General features: G+C 48.2%; 1 protein-coding gene across 4 annotated transcripts in view; it reads right to left on the minus strand.

Moving 5' to 3' along the window:
• Positions 1-12,048, minus strand: part of FHDC1 (FH2 domain containing 1) — a 39,777-nt gene extending 27,729 nt beyond the window's left edge. Inside the window, exons 1-3 of one of the 4 annotated variants that reach the window (XM_072975536.1) lie at positions 10,106-10,499; positions 9,610-9,719; positions 4,927-5,551 (exon numbers count right to left, since the gene is read on the minus strand). In XM_072975536.1, the coding sequence (XP_072831637.1) occupies positions 4,927-5,415 (489 nt within the window). In that variant the 5' untranslated portion in view covers positions 5,416-5,551; positions 9,610-9,719; positions 10,106-10,499. Of the gene's footprint in view, positions 1-4,926; positions 5,552-9,609; positions 9,720-10,105; positions 10,500-11,485; positions 11,634-11,755 lie in introns of those variants that run through there. The other 3 variants (XM_072975545.1, XM_072975530.1, XM_072975534.1) reach the window with 3 other exon arrangements.
• Positions 12,049-14,000: the final 1,952 nt, after the last annotated feature.

The following is a 14,000-nucleotide window of genomic DNA, read 5'->3' on the forward strand; positions in this document are numbered from 1 at the left end:
CCATCGCTGGAGAACAGGGGAGTGAAAACGGAAGGCAGGGAGCTCCCCTCAGCCCCTCCAGAGAGGTCCCACCTGCTACAGTGACGGTCCCCCCCAGGCTGCCAGGGTGGGTTGTTCTGACCCCCTGAAGAAGGGTGTGAATGGCTACCCCACCCCCCACCAAAACCTCCAAATAAGCTCTCCTACTTTCTCCTACAATTCATCTACCATCAATCCACTGCAAAGTCTGTCTGCCATCTTCATTAAGGAAGAAGAAACTTTTCTATTTTAGTTGTAGTAAAATAACATTTTGCATCTTAACCGTTTAAATGCACAGTTCGGGGGGTGTTAAGTACATTCACATTGTTGTGTAACCATCACCACCATCCACCCCCAGAACCCTTCATCTTGCAAAACTGCAACTCTGTCCCCATTGAACACTAACTCCCCATGTCCCCTCTCCACCCCGAGCAGCCACCATTCTACTTTCTGTCCCAATGAATGTGACTACTCTGGGTACCTCATGTAAGTGAAATCCTACAGGATTTGTCCTTTTGTGACTGGTTTATTTCATGTAGCGTAATATCCTCCAAGTTGAAAGAAGAGATTTTTAAACCACTTTTGTTTCAATTTGTCAAAGGAGGCTTCCTTATGTACTTAAGCAACACTAAATAGTAGTTATTTCATTCCTATGTCAAATCTAAAAAGCAAAAATTTAAAAATCATCCTGTATCCTCTAATATAGACTTAGCTTTTAGGTTTTGATGGATTTCCATTCTTTTTTTTTTTTTGGTTGGCTATGCATTTGGAAATGTTCATCCCCCTGCTCTGAGGGAAAAAAAATGAAAACCCAGTTGAAGCTTTTTTTTCTTTTCCCCAAACATATTTCAAACACTCTACCTAGTTCTAGAGTTCTGGATTGAGCATGTCTCAGAATTCTGAACATCCTGGAGTCATTACAAAAGTTGAGAAAGAATGACTGATACCTGAATTACAGTGTGGGAGAATAACATTACTTCCCATAAGTTTAGAAAAACCAGTCTTCCTTCCATTTTTCCTTCCTCTTTCCTTTCCTCTCTTTTTCTCATAAGCAATTTTAATTATTTCTTATGTGGTTAGTTAATCAACGTTAATTGTAATATTACTACAGACAGCATAGTGCATGACCTCAAGTGTTTCAACATTTATGTTTTCTTTTTCATTTTTTAATTTTAGTTTTATGGGGATATAAGTTGACAATTCAAAGTATTAAGATATTTAAGGTGCACAGCATGGTGATCTGATCTATGTATATACACTGTGAAAGGACTCCCCCCACCTAGTCCATCACCTCACTTATTTAACTTTTTTTTTTTTTTTTTGGTGAGAACAGTGAAGTTCTACTCTCTTGGCAAATTTCAATTATAGAATACAATGTTGTCAACTACAGTCACCATGTTTCACATTCCATCCTCAGACCTTATTCATCTTACTGTATTTCCACTGTGGACTTCAATTTTTATTTATAAAGTTGATGCCTTGTAAGATAGTCTCTTCATTCTCTCCGTTAAGTTCCATCCTCTCAGTGACCTTTAATTTCCTTGGAGGACACCAAACGGCTAAGACCGTCATCCCCTAAAGAGCGGCTCAGATTCTATAGGGAGACAAGTGTAGCCCCAGCCAATGAGCTCTGCAGGCTGGGGGGGGGGGGGCAGCGGTAACAGATGGGTGGGGAACTCGTCAGAGCTGAGAGCAGCAAACTCAGAAAAGGAGGTGGAGGTTGAGTTCAATCTCTTTACTATTATCCCCAGCAATATTCTTTGTTATTTCTAATTACTTTATTATAGTTTAGTTACTGCTGTAACATCTGTAGCCTCTTCAAGTTAACTGTTAGCCAGCAAAGATACAAGGACAGTAGTATTTTGTAACCTTTTCTCCCCTTACTAAATGTTCTAATTTACTATTTTAAGTGTTGTTCTTCCTAAATTCAGCCATTTGTAAATTTTGGTCTATGTTAGACTGTCACTCTACTGGGCTGTGACTTCTTGAGAAGAAAACCTAATAAGGGAAGAAAACAGCATGGACTGTATTCTTTCACTGACAAAAAGCATCTATAAGACTTTTAGCCCTGTTGGAGATGGCATGAAAAATGGAACCTAATTCTGGATAACTCTCTGCTTATAATACTTACCCTACCTGAGTACTGAAGAGATGAAGAGCTAGATTATTTTATGTTACACAGTCATGATGGTTTAATTTTCCTTTCTAGTTATGCTGTCTCTCAGATTAGGACCCACATGTGTTAAAAGTAAAGATATCTGCACACTCACATTCATAGTAGCTTTATCCACAGGAGCCAAAAGGTGGAAGCAACCCAAGCGTCCATCAACAGATGACTGGATAAACGAATTGTGGTCTATACATTCAAGGGAATATTATTCAGCCTTAAAATTCTGGGACATGCTACAACATGGACGAACCTTGAGTATATTATGTGAAGTGAAACAGTCCAGTCACAAAAAGGCAAATACAGTGTGAGGTCCCTAGAGTAGTCAGGTTCATAGAGGTAGAAAGAAGGGGGGCTGCCTGTGCAGAGGGAGGGGAGGACTGAGGAGCACTTGTTTAATGAGAACAGTTTCAAGATCTTGTGGAAGCTCACACCAAAAAACAAAAACAAAAACAGTGACAATGAATATGTGTATGTTCATGCATAACTGAAAAATTGTGCTCTACACTGGAATTTGACACAACATTGTAAAATGACTATAACTCAATAAAAAACATTTAAAAATTTTAAGAAAAGAAAAAGAAAACAATGAGAACAGAGTTTCAGTTTTGCAAGATGCAAAGACTTCTGCGGATGGATGGTGATGGTGGTTGTACAACAATGTGGATGGTCTTGTGCACTGAACTGGATACTTAAAAACGGATAAGAGGGTAAATGTTGTGTTACGTACATTTTACCACAATTTAAAAAATAATTATTCAAGGTGGGGAGGGTATAGCTCAATGGTAGAGTGTGTGCTTAGCATGCAAGAGGTCCTGGGTTCAATACCCAGTGCCTCCATTAAAATAAATGAATAAATAAACCGAATTTCCTCCCCCCCAAATAAAAATAAATACATTAAAATTTTTTTTTAAATATTCAACTTCAGGTCTTTTTTTAAGTTAAAGAGAAAAAAAAAAAGCAGAGATGTGCCTAGGGCATAGGGGTGGAGGGAGGCGGGGACAAAGGCTCTTCCTTCCTGAATTTTCGATCTGGCCTAGAGATGGACATTTCTGTCGGGAAAAGATGCCACTCTTCCTGCTACTTCCTCTCTGAGTGGCTCTTAACCTCTCTGGAAGTCACGAGCACAAAGCAGCAAGCTCCACATAGCCCCTTTAACTATCACTGGCAAAATAAATGTCCCAGTTGACAAAGGACACTGCCCACTCTAATCTGGCCAGCTGCCCCCGCCCCGCACCCCCCGGAGCCGGGGGAGCCAGACCCCCTTCTGTCTGTTACGGGGCTTTCCTGAGACACGTGCTCTGCTTCCATGTGTCCATCCACTCTTCCCTTCAAAGTGCTTGAAGGCCAGTAAGCAGAGCTGGGCGACAATGGTGAGAAACGGCCTCCTGTACAGCCGGGAGCCTCTGCTGGAAGCTGGGGCAGAGGCCAGGGTACTCAGGAAGTGACTTCTGGCTCCTTCCAATATTGAAAGGATGTGCTAAGAAGCCAAAGGTCTTTGCATAAAGGCAAGCGCAGGGAAAGCCTTGTTCAGCACAGCAGGGCACGAAGGATGTCCTGAAGACTGCCTCTCAAAGCACCACACACCTTACACCTGCTTCTAGTCTGAGGGTTCTCTGCGCTTCATCATAAATAGACTCCTGGCTGTTTCAACAGGGGACCACACCGCCAGGTCCAAGGGCCCCCAGGTGAATTCACAGACAGATGTTAACACGTTCCTGAGCCAAACAGGGAAAAGAGGTCAATACTGTCAGCTCCAGAACTCAATAATGCAGAAAGCTGCTACTTCACTCCAGAGCCCTGCCTGCTCTCTTATCTACACAGCTCCATCTTTGACCTAGTTTCTCTGCTCCTTTACAACAGATTAAAAAAGTGATGCTTTTTTTTAAGTGGGCAGAATTCTTTTTTTTTAACCCCTGGTTTCCCAATGATCTCTTCTAGCAAGTAGAGGTTTCTTAATTTACTTGCATGTTTCTAAACAGAGAGTACTTAAAAAATGCAATTTTTGACTCAGTTTCTATCATGTATGGTGACCTGTCGCTCTGAGGCCACACTTACATCTAACTGCTTACAATTCGCAAGCTTTATATTTTCTTCAAAGTAACACATTTAGCGTTAATTGGAGATGTGCTTCCTAGAAAGTCTATCTGAAAACAGCTTTATGCTTTGGCCCTCTGGAAACCTCTGCTCCACACAGGCCAAAATTTAATTCAGAGATCTGAGGAATGAAGGCCACACCTCCAAACACTTGTGGAAGGAAAACTGGAGGGAAAAATCAAGAGAAAAGTCTAAGGATGTGCATTATTTAATGATGTTATTTAATAAAGGACATTTTGTCTCTGGAAGCTCTAGTTAATCTCAGATAATGGAGTTCAGAAACCCAATTTTTTGTTTCAGTGGAGACTGATAATGCTGGACTTCAGCAGAACTGCTCCGCCACGGGGAACAGCAGATGTGCTGGAGGCAGGGCGGTGCTGGGAGGCCGGAGAGCGAGGCCCCCAGATAGCATGCTCTCCGCATGAGGTCATAATCCTCCGGGATGTCTGGGAGGATGCAGCCTTACACTTTTTGGCTACTCAGCGCGACCTCATCATAGAAAGCCCTTTCTACCACTTCCAGAGCACATTCACTTGCACTGTCTTCTTTCTTAGTGATTTTAGCAGGTTTGGAAACGTAGACACATCCCCAAACACAAAACCATGCAGCCCCCAGAGGCTTATCCCTCTGCGGTCCATTCTTACCTCTTCTCTCGCCTCCCTGAAGGATGCATTTGAAGTCCCGCCTCTCTTAGAAAGGGGAGACTTGGTGGTATCTTCTTGCTGCCCAAATAACTCCTCAATGGTCTTTGTATCGATTTGGTAGTGATGCTGCTGCCTGGCTGCCAGGGTCCAGATGTTGGTTTTGCCACGAACTTGCTCCTCTGGGATGGTTTTCCAAAAAAAACTTCTCATCCGTTTTTTCTTACCAAGGTGGCTGAAGCCATTCAGGTGAGAAGTGGGGGGTAGTCCTGGGGGGGGAGGGGGGACCGGAGGCCCCCCAGGCAGTGGAGGGGGAGGAGGAGGAGGAGGAGAGGGAGGAAACCCTTCCCCCAAGAACGGACATGGAGGAGGCGGAGGGGGTGGAGGCGGAGGGGGTGGTGGTGGTGTTTGCCCGATCATGAATCCAGCTGCCGGGGCAAGAGTCCCATTTTCTTTATCACCGACCAAGGAGACACAATTCATAACATGCATAGTACTGTTGCCTTCTAAGGAGATAATTTCTTGACCTTGGGGAAGCAGACACAAACATCAAACTTGTGTCATACTCTGCCACCCGCTAGTCTGCCGCCAGAGGAAAAGCAACTGAGTGGTGTGTCATCTTCAAAACCTACAAAGAGAAAACAGCTTTAAAAACAGTGCAGGAAAACATTGCAATCCTAGCTCTTCCCTTCCGAGGCCAGTGCCAGTCCCCCCAGAGCAGCTGGAGCTTAAACTCAATGAGGGGCCACACATCCACGAGAGCTTTCAAAGGGACTGATACTGCTCTAAACGTGAACCAGATTTTACTACCTGGAAATGCTGCCAGAGCAGCAGCAATAAATCCAACTTGGAAACCTTCCATTCATCAATAAAACACATATTTATTGAGAACCTGCAATAGGTTCAGCAAGTATTGCTCACTTAATGAATAAGCTACTTGTTCACTAACTGGCTCATTTTCTCTGGGCAGTGGACCGCCCCCTGCCACCAACCCCTAGGGAAATTACCCAAATGGCTAAGGCGTTAGTGACTCTGCCTTTCTCCAGTTCGGACATGTCCCCTACAAATCAGTGAGTCAAAGGGCATCCTCCACCTTGCACATAATAGGCAGGGCATTTGGGGACGATAAAGTCACGGCCAAACCCACTCCACTGGGGTCAGGGCCACCTGGGGTCCCCCCACACTTGAGGATGCCACGCCACTTCCCGGCAAACAGAGAAGAGAACAGCAGGCATGAAGGCAGAAGGTTACGACTCTAAATCAAGCTTTACTGCTCACAGTTTTAGAGAAGCCCCTTCACCTCACTAGACCGGCTTTCTCATTTGTAAAATTAGGAGATTGGGACTGACCTCCACCATGGCTTCCAACACGATCATTTTGGATTTCTAGTTAAGTCACTCTCTGGAGACCATCAGAACTTCTCACTGCCTCTTCTGCTTCTTTGGTGGCACTACTAGTGGAGAAGGCACAGGCACACGAGGGTATGCTGCCCAAATCACCCTGCCAGACGTCTGCCCTCACCCACTCAGTCGCTGACTTATCCTGGTGGCTTGTGTTTTTATTCACTTTTAAATGTTTGGTTTTGGTAGTTGGGTTCCTGCGGACCTGATGTGAAAACAGGGGCAAAACAACTGCATTTCTTCAGATCTGATCTGAGGGCAGGCAAGTGGGGACAGAGAAGACAGGACCCCGTGCAGGCTGTGGAGTGAGCACCCCGACTCCGTGGGGACTTGTCCTCCAGGTCATTAAGGGTCACAGGGAGGGGTTTTTTAGACTGGATTTCTGAGGGTAATTATCCCTTTACAGCATTATTGTTCAAAGCTCACACATACACACATTCATCAAGCAGTACAGGATTCTACAGGAGTAAATGGTCTGATATCACTAATTGCCTTGGGAATGAGAGTAGAGACTCCAAAAAAGAGGCTGCTTTTCCTCAGATCCATTCTGCTACTTCTCTAGATGTGCAACCTGAGGGGAGGTAGGCTTTTTAACCTTTATCTCAGCATCTGCATCTGTGACATAAGGACATACCATCTCATCGGTTTGTATAAGAATAAATGAGCTGGTACACATACAGCCCTTACCAAGACACCTGGTGCGTGGTTAGCCATCATTAACAACTGGTATCATATGTGCAAATGATTTCTCTTTATTTTCACGGACACTACATTTGCTTTAAAATATGTATTGGGTTTATAGAGAAAACGCTAAGTCCCCCTGGCTACTAGAAACACACCTTTAATATTTCCACTCTCTGCTTTCTAAGTCACCAGGTTTGTGAGTTTTGTCCTATTTCAACATTTAACATTGTATATTAAATTATTTCTATATTACAAGAACAAATGTTTTCATGAAACATAAATACTTAAGTTCTGAAAATTATATATAGGGAGAAAACAGCATTTCCAATCAACTGGATACTTAGTATTACGATTACTGTTAACTGGATAACTTGTTTTATTTTTACCATTTTAACCATTTTTATGTGTACATCAGTGGCATTAAGTACATTCACCATGTTGTGCTGTTATCACCATGGGATAGTATTTTAGAAAGTAAAACTGAAAATATTTACTCAAGCCAACTTACAGCTCACTTTAGATGCAACCAGCTTTTAAAAGGAGTTTTCATAATTATCATTAGGAGCATAACTAGGCTGTTTTCATAGTTGGCACCCCTAACGCAAATGACTCACTGTCAATTACAGTTTATAGTTATATTTGAACTCTTCTTTTCTCAAGACTGTACAGGTAGTCTTGGCAGTTTATCCTTACATATTTTAAAATATTTCTGTACATAAAACATCTCATGTATAGAAGAATTGCTAATCCTCCAATTCACCTCCAATTCCAGATATGCTGACTTGTTTATAGATTATCCCTGTTAAGAATGGTGATAAGCTAAAAAAGTCTCCATTTTAGAAGGCAATAACTCATTCAGTGCTGTGTAAGTTTAATGACACAGCTGGGCCGTTAACTCTCACATAACAAATGCAGAGACGCTAACAAAGGGTGAGAACGTCTATCCCCTTGGAGGTCCTGCAACAACACCACCTTCTAACACCAGAGCCCCAAAGCAAGTAAGTCCTTTTGAGTATAGTCTGTTTCACAGAGGAAGTACCAGATTAAAGCTTGTCAAAGGAAACAGTAACACGCGTTAGCTGTGCATCCCCAGGATTCTAACCACTGCCCCATCTTGAGAAAGAATGTTATTTTAGAAAGTAAAAGGAACAAAAGAAAATTTACAACATTGTTTCTGGTATGTTGTCTGGCTAATTTTTTTTCCCAGGGTAACATACAAGAATCCTAGGCCCCCCACAGATTCTAATGAATAAGTTCTCCAGCAATGATTAGCTAAGATGCTAATGCTTTTACTACAAGCCTCAATAGGGCTTTGACAGGGCTTCCCCCTTGGGCCAGGATTTCCAATGTCAAAGAGATGGCAAGAAAAAGAGAGTACAGACAGACCTTCTAACCTTTTCCAGTCTCACGAGATATTAAAACAGGGGATACACAAAGAGCATTTGATTTACTATGGTACTGTCCACAATAAAGATGCAAACTCCCCGAGTCTGCTGGGAGAATACAGGTGATGCAGCAGCCCTAGAGATGGCTGTTTCTCACCGCGGGCAGCTGCCGGCAAGGACAATGGAATTAGCCTTAGGCTCTATCTGCAAAATGTCAAGGGTCCCATCAATCTCCCCAGGGCAAAAGGAGACAGGCTAGTATTTAACATCTCACCTACAGGTTGGGGACCTCAGCGGCAAGGAGGATGGGTGCTAAGGTTGACAAATGCCTGGCCTTGGAGTAAATTGTAGAGCTGCCGCAAGTCGTCAAAGATGGGAACTTCCTCTTCGTGCTCTAGGTGCTAATCATAACCCATCAGAGATGAGTCTGAGTGAAGGACCTTCCTGGGGGCGGGGAAGGCTGTAGCTCAGCTGAGCATCTGGCAACTACGTGAACAACTTTTAATAAGGGGATGCTGTGACCATGTCCCCAGCGTTTAGCTGATCAGCTAGCAAAAATCTTAGAGTGAGAATGTTTATAAGGGTTGTCAAAGAAGCCCTCTGGCCCCTCCTAAACTCTCCTGTCTAAATTAGCCAGCATTACTCTGCTCTTAGTGTCTGAAACATTGCTGAAGCTCCATTCTCTTGAAGGGAGTGGGTGGGAAGGAAGAAAAGAGAATGCATGCTTCATTTCACGGTGTATTTAGGAGGAAAACACATTCCTGAAAGACTGTTCAGAGCTGAGATCTTTCCTGAAATAAGGTTAGTGGGGCCTTGTTGCTCAGCTGGTCACCCACCCCCTAGGTCAACAATAATCAAAAGTAAACGCCAAGGAAAACCTGCCAGAAAAACCTTTCCCCTTGATTCCTGACGTGTGTCACAGATGAGGTGGGAGCAGGAACGGCTGGCCCACACCCTTCTGCTGACAAACGGGGGCAGAGGAAGCCGGGTGTGGAGAGAAGAGACAGGAGGATCACATGGCCCTATTCTATTTGAGGGAGAAGGGAAGGTGGGGAAAGAAAAGACAGGCGATTCGAAAATATGGAATTTCTGCTCTCCACCAACTCATTGGGAACAGGCTCCTCCCCCACCGCCTATTTTCAAAACCTTTCCTGATTTTCAAACACAGAATGTCAACCACACAGTCGCACTAGAGCTGACAATATCCAACTCCTCACCATGGCACTCCTGCCGGCAGTGAAAGAACCCAAGCCTGTTTCCAGTCAGCGCGTTTAATCTGCAGCACAACATAAACAGTTCACAGACGCCCCTGAGCGAGTGCAACTCCCTGTGAGCAGAGGAAGAACGCCCGTTTCTGAACGTGCATTTTCAGTTTCTTTCAGTATCCCCAAACCCGGGGGGGGGGTGCAAACGAGCGCCAAAGGATGCTCTAGAGAGAGGGAAGGAAGCGCTCGCTTCTCATTCCAGGAAAACAACAGTGGGTCCGTGGAGGGGGTCACAGACGGCGGAACACTAGGGGCGGTCTCTGTGCTAACGGACGTTTGAAAACGGACTCCTAGGTCCTGAAGAAACTCGGCGTGGGGGACGCCGGGAGCACGATCTCCTTCACCAAGTCTGGACGCCCAGCAGTTTCCTAGGGCTCTGCACTGGCGAGCGGGCCACTGCGTCCTCCTGCCCCCAACCCCTGGTTCCCGTTCCGCACCAGCCACTTACCAAAGCGCCACCGGCTCGGCCGCACAAAAGGTCCTGAGGGCACCGCGCCCGCCGAATCCCCGGGGAGCCTCGGTCCGCATGCGGTGGCAGCAGAGGGACGCGAGTGGCGGTCCCCGCGGCCCGTGCCAGCCTTAGCACGTCCTTATCTGGACTGCGGCCGCGGTGCGCGGCCCAGGTAGACGCCCACACGCACCGCGCAGGCTCTGCGGTGGGGCCGGGGCGAGCAGGGGGAGAGGCCGCAGCCCGCCTCGCGGGGACACGCTGGCCCACGGCGGCGCACAGTCGGCCCTCCGCCTCCCGGGAGCGCCGAGCGTGCCCGCGTCTTCGAGCAGAAGCGACTGGTGAGTCCGCCGCACCAGCTCGCCCCACCCCGGCCCCCGCCGAGGTCGCTGGCCCCGCCCCTCGCCCCGAGGGCCCCCGCCTTAGAGCCCCGCCTCCTCCCTCGCCGATCCCCGGGGCCCGCCCCCTCCGTGGGGGGTGGGGCCGTACCAGGCTCCCCCAAGAGGAGTGGGGGATTCACCAGGGAAGGTGCCACTGTGCTTGAAGCGAAAGTGGGGGTCTCCTGGTTTGCGGGTTCCTCCTCCTCCTCGAACCTCCGCGGCGACACCTCCCAAGGTTCGGGGTCGGGGTCCCGGGCGCGGGGGAGACAGCCTCACGGCCGCAGTGCGGATCAGCCAGAGGGAAGAGCCAGCGAGAACACAGAGGGGAGACTCCTGCTGTTTGGTCGTAGGATTAAACCGAGAGCTCGCTGTCCCCGAGCTGGGGCACCGCAGCGGCTGGAGGTGACCCGCCAGCCCACCTGCTTCCTTCCCTAAACTTCCACAAGCGCAGGGCTCAACTTCTAACCTGAACTTAGCACAGCCAGAGCGAGCGTGCCCGAGCGAGAGCCACCTTGTCCTCGGTCTGCATCACCCGGACCCGGTCCTGGCCAGCCCCGCACCCACTGCCAGGAGGGGCAAGTCGTGGCTCCCTGCTGGCCAGGGACCCGGCGTGGCACCCCCAGTAGCGCGTTCTTGGACGGGCGGGGATCAAGTAGAGGCTCAGTTTATCCAAAAGTCCTGGCAGCCAAAGCTAAATCAGCCGGCCCAAGTTTAACACGGAGGCGGCCTGCGACCTAGCTCGTTCTCCGTCCAGACCCGCGCGTCTTCGCCTCAAGAGACCGATCGCTGTCCTCTGCGGCCCGGAGAGTGCAGCCGCTAAAGTTGGAGGAGCTCAGCCCTCCCCAGCCTTCCCAGTGAGGCTGAAAGGCAGCCGACACTCGGCGTCGCAGCCCGGGTCCTAGAAGATCCTCGCCCCCGGCCCTCCAGAGCCGAGGCGTCTCGGTTTCACGGTGCCCCCGAGCGGCGATGACCCTGCCTGGGCCGCGCGGCTCACACTCACCCGCAGCCGGCGCTCCCCGTGCGCGCTCCTCTCTGCCCGCCGCCCGCAGTCTCCCAGCGCCGCCACCTCCTCCCGGGTCACTGCAGCCTGGGATGCCCGGGACCACAAGGGGGCAGGGCGGCGCGGGGCGGGGCGCAGCCGCTGCTTCAGGTAACAATGCTGCAGACGGGGCTGCTCCTAGTGCCAGCTGCAAAGGGCAGCACGCGCTTTTCTGCTCAGCCCTTCCTCTCTCCCACCCTCGAGCACCAACGTCGGCGCTGCGGCTCTCACCTCCACCTGCGTGGGGCCCCGGGGGCCTGGAAGCCGCCACACGGCAAGCGGCTGCCGGTACCCGAAGCCTGGCGCGGGGCGAGACGACCCGCCACTGAGGAAAGTAGGGGAGGCAGGGGACAGAGATGTACGGACCGCGAAGGCCAGGTGTCCTCGTGGAACCAGCAAGGGAAGGCGCCAAGCTGGCTCTTCACCGACAAGTACCTTCCACAAAGGAGCCTCTGCGGCAGCCTCCCGGACACCCTCCCCTGCGCACACGCGCGCGCACACACATGTGCGCACACGCACATTCATGCACGCTCAAACCCCGAGTGCGCATACACAAACGCGGGCCGGGCCACCCTCTGCCCCCACCTCCCCAACCGCGTGGCCGAGTCCCAGTCGGACTTGAGCTTCCCAAAGGTCAGCTCCTCCCTGGTACCTGCCAAATGTAAATCTGTTATTTTTTTCCTTTTTAATTTCCTCAGTGATTCAGTGATGATGGTAACAGAAGCCTTTCAGTTATATTTAAGCAAAAGAGAGAGAAGAGAAGAGGAGAGGAAAGGAGAGGAGGAGAGGAGAGGAGAAGAGGAGAGGAGAGGAGGAGAGGAGGAGAGGAGAGGAGAGGAGAGGAGAGAAAAGAGAAGAAAAAGTCCACTACAGGCCTGATCGCTTGAACAGACGCTGTCTGGGAAAGGCTCCTCAAAAGAGGAAACGGGGGAATGGTTTAATCGCATCTTTTTTTCCAAAGTGACTTGTGACGCTAGGCAGTGAGAAACGAGTAATCAAAGAAAACCTATCCTAGGCAAACCGGCTGGTCGGAAGTCAGCTGCAGGGGGAGGGAGGCGCCCTCTGCGGGGATGAAGTCATAGCTACCTTTGGCTCTGTGATCCCAGATAACAGACCAGGGCTTTGCCAGCTTCTGGTGCCTGATGACTTCCCCTCTCCCCACCCTGGTCCTCAGCCCCTGAACTCCCAGGTTAGAATTCCCAATCTCCACAGGGATAGAAGAAAGAGAAGCGATTAGGGTAAAAACCGCAAACAAATGAAAAAACAAAAAACAAAATCGTGCCCATCAGTAGCCCATTTCTTAGCCATGAACCAGGCTTAAAACAAAACATGAAGGAAGTAGATCCAAGTTAGACCACAGAAAATCTCACGAAGTGGGAAGGGTAATAAAAGAGAAGGCCCTCTGCTTGGGAAGTTGACGTTGACCCCAAAGGAATAGTGACCGTACAGGCAAAGGTCAGATCAAAGAACATGGAAAGTGAGGAGCTAATGGCGCCCTCGCATTTTCTGTCAACCTGGCCAGATGAGGAGTCGATACCCACTGCACACTTCCTGCTCTTCCAGCCCCCCTCCAACCTGGGCCTCCCCATCGGGTAGTGAGTGTGCACTCTCAAACCAGTTACTTTTTTGAAGGGTCAAGTCCAGTGACCCATCCTCAGCCCCTGGGCCCTTTGATCTTTCCACAGCATCCTGGCCATCGGCTTCTTTCTGCCTCTCCGGCATCCTCTGCTGGCCCTTATTCCTTTGAGGGCAGTGATTGAATCTTTCCAACTCTTTCTTTCCCATTATCCCATGGGAACTGCCTTCCGACTTCAACCTGGAGGGGTCCAGAATTTGCTTATATAACTCATGAGGGAGATTTTAAAAGAAAAACAATAAAAACTTACAAACACAGGGGAGGGTATAGCTCAATGGTAGAGTGTGTGTTTATCATGCAGGAGGTCCTGGGTTCAATCTCCAGTCCCTCAATTTAAAAAAAAAATTAAATAAAACCTAATTACCCCTCCCAAAAAAACAAAAACAAAACAAATCTTACAAACACAACATCAGCGATATGTCCTTGGAAGTATCTGAGAAAAGCGAGGGGCATGAGAACTTGAGCTCCAAGGTAAACCCACTTCCAATTTCACCTCTATATCAGACATTCTTGAATCCATACTGCCCCTGTCAAAGCTCAAGTCCAAGTTAATTGTCAAAAAGTCAACTCAGCTGTCTCTCAAAATTAGTATTCTTCCTGCCCGCACCCCTTTCTTAAGACCTGATTTTTAAAATTCAAAATCCCAGCTTTCCTCTGGGTTCTTTTTCTGTTTTAAATTCCTTACATCTAATTATGGCCAATTGTTGCTCTTTCCCAAGTAAGATCTCTTCCATCTGTGCTTTATGTCCACAGCCACTACAGTAGCCCCGATCAGAGGAAGGGGAAACCAAGATTTTTTTTGCTACGTATCAGGCATCATACTTGCTTCTCACAACCATC

Source organism: Vicugna pacos, chromosome 2, assembly GCF_048564905.1.
Source record: "Vicugna pacos chromosome 2, VicPac4, whole genome shotgun sequence".
NCBI classification, from domain to species: Eukaryota; Metazoa; Chordata; class Mammalia; order Artiodactyla; family Camelidae; genus Vicugna; species Vicugna pacos.